The 8,398-nt window shown below is 40.4% G+C and overlaps 1 protein-coding gene across 2 annotated transcripts; it reads left to right on the forward strand.

Moving 5' to 3' along the window:
* Positions 1 to 2,314: 2,314 nt before the first annotated feature.
* On the forward strand, positions 2,315 to 5,493 carry LOC138043095 (DELTA-alicitoxin-Pse2b-like). Of its 2 annotated transcripts, none has more exons than XM_068889218.1 (2): positions 2,315 to 2,349; positions 3,896 to 5,493. In XM_068889218.1, the coding sequence occupies exon 2, from the start codon at positions 3,935 to 3,937 to the stop codon at positions 5,390 to 5,392; it is 1,458 nt and encodes a 485-aa protein (XP_068745319.1). In that variant the 5' UTR covers positions 2,315 to 2,349; positions 3,896 to 3,934; the 3' UTR covers positions 5,393 to 5,493. The 2 variants fall into 2 exon arrangements, with proteins under 2 accessions (XP_068745319.1, XP_068745320.1); XM_068889219.1 differs by lacking the exon at positions 2,315 to 2,349 and adding an exon at positions 2,384 to 2,502.
* Positions 5,494 to 8,398: the final 2,905 nt, after the last annotated feature.

Here is an 8,398-nt window from a genome sequence, read left to right on the forward strand (position 1 = left end):
TTTCTGGAAATCAAGACACGAACGCGAGGGCTATATTTTCGCGAATATGGAACTACACATATTACTCCGTTTACCATGATTTGCTGCTGGCATTTTGTCGAAACAAAATGACTGAAAGGAAAAGACCTTATGTTCTACAGTCAAACAAAAGTGTTTCTGAACAGTCATGGTTTAATGAAGGTGCATGCCATTGTCGAGATCAACATGATCAACATGATAAAATCAAAAGGCGTTCTTACCGGCTGGACATACTTTTATGATGATCTCTTAACCAGGCTACTGGAACAGTGACCCTGCCCGCTGCTGACTGAAGGATGCACTAAAGATGGTTCACAAAATACAAAAGACAGTTGACACGGTCCATAAAGAAACTTATCAAAACCTGAAAAAAGACATTCAGATAAAAGCAAGGACATAGATGAAAAGATTACTTACCTAGAAATCAGCAGAGGCACAAAACAACGACCGCGACGATAACCGTCACTTCTGAGATGGAATATCCGCGCGCAATAAATATAATGAGTTGTCTGTCGAAATCCCAACATTGACACCATAACAAAAGACAGGGATGTTTAAAAAAGAAACTGCATTGTTTGCTGACAGCGTTTTAATGACTAACGCATTCAGTTAACATTTTCACACGCCTTTTTTCACTTTCAAATTTCTATCAATTTAGTGACAATTTTATACACGCCCTCGACTTTGCACTAGCCTGCGGTGCACCTTAGTTATCACTCACAGCCAGCGCTATGTTCTTTGAACTTTCCTGACTAGGTGTCATTTTACTTCTCCAGCCAAAATTAACCAGAGCACAATTTCAAAAGCCGCAGGAAGCCAGAAGGGAAGTGAATTTCTTTTTTCTAGCCAGCTTCGGTATTCAAAGGGTCGACCACAGCAAGAAAAACGTTTCGGCACAATTTCCAGCTAGAGTTTCTAATCCATTATTAAGTAACCAGCCAGCAAATTCTTAGCCTGAGGAGCGGATATTTTGAGGAGCGGATCCGTTGGGTACTCCTGTTTTGTTGCGTCGCCTACAGTGTATCATGTAAATAAGATCTTTTGAGTTACAGCCAATGTAGTGTGGAATTTGTCTTGTCTCTTTAGTAGCTAAAAACGTGTAGTCAGTTCGTCGGTCAGTTATGTTATTGCATGTGAGGCAGTTAGTTCCGCATTTTGTATCATCCTTTAGGAGACTGCGTTTGTGGGTTGGTAGGTAATGTGGATTTGACAAGTATGTCGCAGAGATTGTAATCTTATACCTAGTTTTTTATGGCCTATATTTGAATTTAAAAAAATTGTAACGGCAAATCATTTAACTCCCTGAAGAAATTAGGCCGTGCCTGACGAAATACTGGTAAATAAAATATATATATATATATCCTCACTGCCCTACAACAAGCCTTGCAGTATTAATATATTTGAAGTGCGGGCTATAGACGAAAGACAGAAATGATCCTCGCTCTTCAAATATAAACATTTCTTTCATGCAGTCCTTTCACGGGAACACACGAGGCCAACAACTGACCTGCAGCTGCTTCCAACTGAGTGGCTTCATAGCTCAGTTGGTAGAGCATTGCACCGGCATCGCAGAGGTAAGTGGTTCGAATTCCGTTTAAGCCGCCTGAATTTGTATATCAGGTGTATATAAATTGGCAATTGCTTAAATTGTCCCGTTAAGGACGAGAATCACTTCTATCTTTCATCAGTCTATAGCCCACGCTTTAAATGTATACATTTTTCTTCCGTACTTTAATTACTCTGTTACTCAAAGCGGGAGCTATATGATAGATGCGAAAATATCCATTCACTAATTCGCATACAAATGGCGTGTATTGTTTATGTGTGCCTCGTTCTTCAGACGATGCCGCTACAAGAAAACACTCTGAAGTTACTCCTTATGAAAACATGAACAGCACAAACCTAAATAATAGTACATGAAGAAATGTTTGCGTCAACATAAAAATAAGAAAAGCGATTTTAAAGAACGAGATTTTCTGAAAGGAATCATATTGTTGTAATAAAAAATTCACTTAAGCAATATTACATGAAAAGCGGAGAGTTTCTTGGGCCAGAAAAGAAAAAAAAACCGGCTAATTTGATATAAACTCATAAAATGTGTTACAAAGCCATTGCGTCTTCAATTTAGTTCTCTCGACAAGTACCAGTAAGTGATCAAATAAAGGACAACAAAAGGATAGCGTAAAAGGTGACATCCGTGAAAATTTTCAGCGACTTACATGCATATGAACCTGCAAGCTCAGACGTCCCTAACAAGACTATGCTATTTAATAACTAAGTTTCTGCCTCACTGGACATACCAGCAAGAAAGGGAGTTCAGGGAATATCAAGGTTAGTGATAAAACAGTGGAAGTTTAATCCACCCATAGATTATAATTTTGTTTTCAAAGCGTAAGTAATTGGCTTAATTGCATTTGAGGAGCGTGGATAAACAGGGCCATTAAAAAACAATGTACCTACGGGATATCAATTCTGCTTTTTGAGGTATTGTCTTTATATAGACTAACGTCATTATTACAATCGAGGGAGAATGAGAAAAAAAACTTTTCTGGGATTTTTTTTTTCACTTCATTCAATTCAAATATTACAGTTTGTTTCGCCGTTTGGGGGCGGATTAACACGATTGTCTGCTAAGATGGAAAGCATTTGTTGTGGGTTGTCTAACAGCAATAACAATTAACAAACAATAGCTTCCACGCACTTCGTATCTGGCAACATTGTACGATGATTCCACAAAATATACGTCGTTGCCTGATTCCCACTTAAGATTAGCTGCCTCATTACAATTAGTTTTAACGTTTTTACCCAGATATGCATCCCTTCGACTTTGTTGTGCTAAAAGATCTTTTATGTTTATGCTTATTTAAGTCTGTATTTATTGTAATGTTTCATATCCAGTAATTTACTAAAATACTAGCGTGGCATAGATCACGGCTTGATTCTAGACAGAAAAAATTAAAACTGAGAGATCTGCGGCAGTTTTCGGAAAACCAACTCGGGTTTGTTATCAATGATTTACTTACGCCCTGTCTACAAGCAGGTAGGGTGACCTTACTGCCTTACTGCTAGGGTTTCCCTAGCAGGAGGGTCAAAGATAGCACGGGTTTACAAGCAAAATTTCACAGGTGGGGTTACCCTCCCTCCTTGTAAACAGGGCCTTAGTGCAAGAATTGATTTACCAAGAATAAAACACAAAAACGAATCTTTAATCTGCATGTGGCCTTTATTTCAAAATGAAACCGATTCCCAACTTGCATTTTCATGCCACTAATGCTGCCTTTATTAGTCACATCAAAAAGTTCAGCTATGTGGACAGTTTTTCTCATCTTTTTTAATTTCTCAGTGAGAACGAAAGTCCTTCGATGGACACAAAACCGAGCACAACAAAGTCTCTCCCCAAACTATGCATTTTCTTGAGAAAAAGAAACACCTCAGCACATAACCGGTAATAAATTCCATCATGGAAGGCCTGCCTTAAAGGCTAGCTTAAGCAGAGGCGTATTTAAGTAACAAATGGCAGACTGAAGTGACTCTCTTAAACCCTTGACAGTGGTTGCACTAACATTTCCGACAAATCGTCCATACTGATATGAGAGCATAGAGACTGGACCATTCCGGTTGGGGTCCAGTCGCACAAAAAAGCATTTTAAGTTCCTTATCGCTGGGGTGAGGAATCAGGCTATTCTCTTCGTTCATCTCACATGGCTGTCGCAATAATTCCTTGTGAATGAGGTATATTTAATCAACCAAACCACCCGTTTTTTTTTTCTGTCCACGCACTTGTGATTCAGTTATTTCCACCCATTGGTGACTTGAAATCAAGTTGCTGGCTTTGAAATATGTCATACTAAGCTAAATATGGATCCTTTATCGGTAGGTTAGGTGACACTGCTTCCAAAAACAGATTCTGTGAATCATGATCGTGCAAACACTGCTCCTCCTCTGCCCGTCAGCCACATTGAAAGGTGTCTTAGCGAACAATGATAGCGACACATTTGAGCTTGGAAAAGGGATCAATCTGCGAAAGGTCAACTTGTTGAGTGACTTTCAGGAACATGAGGCGAGCGTGTTCGAAGAATTGCCTTCCAGCTGCTTCAAAAGATCAGAGCTTCACTATTCAGGCAGTCATTTTGACTACTACGCAAGCACCAAAGCATTCTACTCCAAGACGGCCGTTGAAGCTGGTTTGGACGCATCACTGCAGTCTACATTCACTCTTGGAGCCACGCTAAGCAGCGTTATCCAGACGAAAGATTCAAAGACCAACGAAGTAAGTGGAATGTCTCTAAACGTCCGAGCATTGACGGAAAAGATCTTCGTAAAGAAGGATTGTTTGGATGACATCGATGTCTCCACTCTAACGAAGCGTCTTCTGAAGGAATTCGAAGGTCTTCCCTTAACATTTGACAAGCCTTGGCTCGCAAACTCCTGGAAGCCATACTACAATTTCTTGGAGACGTTCGGTTCCCATGTTATAACGTCCGTAAAGCGTGGATCAAGTATCAAGCAGACATCCTTTGCGGAGAGTTCCAAATCATACAGTCAGAGAGACTTTCAGGTGAAGAGCTGCGTTTCACTCGCAGGGCCTACCAGTGTTGGCAAAGTCGGCGTCGAAGCGTGTGCAAATGTCAGCCAAAGTGAAGCATCAAGTGCAAGCCACATGAACACGGTAGACAAACTCATCGTCCGCGGAGGGACCAAAGAAACCCGTAACGCGCTGTTCAAACAGAGGACGGAAGAACTGATTGAGAAGTTGATGAATGAAGCTGACGAGTCAGACTCCGCTGTGGAGCACAGTTTCAGACCAATTTGGGACATTCTACAAAGCCGCTTCGAGACAGGATCAGACAACTACATCAGAGCTGTAAACCTGCAGTATTACTACCTTGGTTACTTGAATTATGGCTGTTCACCTACAGAAAGTGGTAATGTACAGCTGCAAAAATTCGACTACACCAGAGATTCGACCAAGGGTTCCCCTGAATTTGAGTGCTCTTTGGCTTCAGAGGGGTGCCACAACAATAACGATTGTCACTACAGAGTGGGAATCAAGTGCGCCTGCTACGGTAAAACTTGCGTTCGCTACAAGGAAGAGAAACAAGACAACGGGGTCCCCAAGCATATTCCATACGCAAACTCAGACAAGAAATGGGGAAAGCATGGCTGTAAATGGAAAGTGGCTGGATTTAAGTGTCACTGCCGCAACGACAACCTTCGGGTGCGTAAAGTGAAATGGAGGATGCCAAGCAGAGATGCCGTTCAGAAAGGTGTCAGGCCTAATGTTGCTCACCATAGCTCGACGAAGCTAAGCCGTGATCAAGTTCGAAATGATTCAAAAGCTGAGATCAAATCCTACAATGTTGGCAACATTTAGAGAAGGCAGACGCAGTAAAATGAGTTTCTCCCTCAAATTTACATAGTGTTCACATGTGTTGTATGCAATGAAACAATATTAAAATGGCAGAGATAACAATTCCTGATTGAGTGACCATTTAATCATGCACGCATCCTTAGAGTCGCAAATACAGAAATCGGAATTATCGAAATTAACCTTTGATGATTTCCCCATCATTAAACTTGAAATTCAACCTGGACCGATCACGGAAAACATTTTTAAACGCGAAGTTAAGCTCAGTATTTGTTGTCGTCTGTGTATCTCAATGATAAACCAGCCTCAATGCGTTTCGAGCCGAGTATTTAATAATGTGCGGCCTGTTTCCTTGCGGATGAGGGGAGGGAATTCTGAGAAGGCTCGGGCGATCCGAACAGTTCCCTCTCGCCTTGATCCACATTCGCCAGTCGCCACCCACGTTTTGGTGATTCCCATTTCCTCTTTGCAAATATTTCCCCACTGATGCGGACCAAACGTTTTCCAATTTCTCCTTCATAATAACGTCCTACTGTTACATATTTTACGTCTTCCCCCTGATTTGATTTTAGTGTACTATATTTCGACTGGCCAAACCAGCCTTCTTCAGGTGCAATGAGAGTTTACATCGGATTGTTTCTATGTACATATATATAGTAAATGGATGTTGGCGTAGTACCGGAAAAATGTGATAAAATATGGTAGTTACAACAAATTTGAATTCAAATATTAAGAGTAAAGGAAAAGTAACGGAAGTGACTGCAAATAATAAACTGAAATCTAATACGTTTCTTCGCGGATATTAAGACCATTAGAATCAATTGTCCTGCCTTTGAAATCAAAAAAGGCTCCCCGTTCTTACGGATCGAGTCTCTGTTGAAAAATATTTTTTTCGGTAGAATTTATTGCATGTCCTTAGAAATGGTGTGTGGGGAGAGGAGAGGAAATGTTCTGCGACTGTAGTAGGTTTGGATTTGGTTTTAGCGTTATCTAAAATGCGGCGGTGTTCATTAAAACGGTCTTTTAAACGTCGTTCAGTTTCTCCTATGTACTGTAGATGGCATCTGTTACATGCATTGAATCATGTAGATAAGGTTTTTAGTTTCGCAAGTTATGTGGGAATTTATGCCGGGAGCGTGTTTCGCCAGTAGAGAAGAATGTGTAGTTGGTTGGTCCATGGAAAACGTAAGGACAGGTAGCGCAGTTTTTGCCACAGCGAAAAGAACCGGAAGGAAGTGTGGAATTAAAAAGGGTTGCATTAGGGGACAGTTTAGCTGTAACTAGCAGGTCGCGAAGGCTAGGGGAGAGTCTGAAAGCCACAACAGGTAGGTGTAGAAAAGCATGTCCTTAGAAATGGTTTGTGGGGAGAGGAGAGGAAATGTTCTGCGACTGTAGTAGGTTTGGATTTGGTTTTAGCTGTAACTAGCAGGTTGCGAAGGCTAGGGGAGAGTCTGAAAGCCACAACAGGTAGGTATAGAAAAGCATTTTTGCAGCGGTCAGAGGAGAGAAGAAGGTTGTAGTGTTTTTTTATTACGTTGAAGATGGAAGGAAGTGATGGAATATAGGTCGTTATGAAAGGTATGCGTTCAGGTTTGTTTATCTGTTAGGTTGTAGGATATGTATGTGGGGAATCTCTGCGGCGCGTTGTATTTGATTGGTAACAAAGTCGCGTTTGTAACGGCGTTTCAGAAGGTATGTCGTTAGTTCAGTAGTGCGAATCTTGAACGTTTCGTTGGTAGAACAAATTAGAATAAAGTAAATGTTGGTGTTTGTCTGTAGGTTTCGTGTACAGGTCTGTATTTATGCCGCTCCGTCCCTAGTTAGTGAGACGTTATAAACGTCAAGAAAAAAAACATTGGTGGGAGAGTGTGAGCTGGTGAATTTTATGGTAGGGTGAATGCTGTTGAGATAATCGAAGAACATTTTAAGGTTCTCCGGACTTTCAGTCCAGGTCATAAAAATGTCGTCGATGTATCTCAACCAAGTATGGGGTTGAAATGGGGCGTTCCTTAGAGCAATTTTTTCCGAAATGTCCAAGGAAAAGGTTAGCAAAAGAGGGGGCCATTTTAGTGCCCATAGCTGTGCCCTGGATTTGAAGGTAGTGGCTATCATTAAAAGTGAAGTTATTCATGGTGAGAATCATGCGGATGAGGTCATAAATAGTGCCAATAGGAATGGTGTTGTGAGGATCAGTATGTAACTGAAAATTATCACAAGCATTAATAGCTTCATTATGTGGAATACTGGTGTATAAAGATGAGACGTCAGTGTTACAAATAATGAATTAGAGGGTTATTTGCCAATGGTAAGGAGTTTATTGAGAAAATTATTAGTGTCTAACATAAGATGGTAGTTTGTGGACAAAAGGTTGAAGATGGTGGTCAACAAAATGGGATATGCGTTCAGTGGGATGACTATTGGATGAAACAATGGGGCGTCCTGGGTTACCGGGCTTGTGTATTTTAAAAAGACCAGTTATCGGTATATGATTATTGCATCACCTAGGAAAAAGGTATCTATTAACGTAACAGCTTGTGATATTCAACAGAGAAGTGATATTAAGTATTTAGGAGTTTTTATCGATGATACTTTAAAATGGGAATACAGCATGTTAATAATCGATTAGCAAAGAATCTGGGCATATTTTAGTAACAAGCTTCGCTATTATGTCTCTATTAGTACTCTTAGGCAACTCTATTATAACCTCATCTACCCTTATGTTTCATATGGTTTGATCAATTCATTGTTGGGGAACTGCAAGCCAAACTCGACTTCAAACTGTAAAAAGAAAACAAAACAAGTGTATTCGGTCCATATTTTTTGCTTCCCAAAGAGAAACTGCTTCTATTTACTATAAACTACTCGAAATTCATACTCTTAAAAATGTATTAAATATTAGGATGGCATCCGTTATCTACTGGTTGCCTCCTGCCAGTTGGGGTTCTTAATAATGTTTCTATCAACTTTGAATTGTTTCTTTCACATTGTTAAAAGTGGGGTGGCTGTAAACTA

The sequence above is a fragment of the Montipora capricornis genome, chromosome 3 (genome assembly GCF_036669925.1).
Source record: "Montipora capricornis isolate CH-2021 chromosome 3, ASM3666992v2, whole genome shotgun sequence".
NCBI classification, from domain to species: Eukaryota; Metazoa; Cnidaria; class Anthozoa; order Scleractinia; family Acroporidae; genus Montipora; species Montipora capricornis.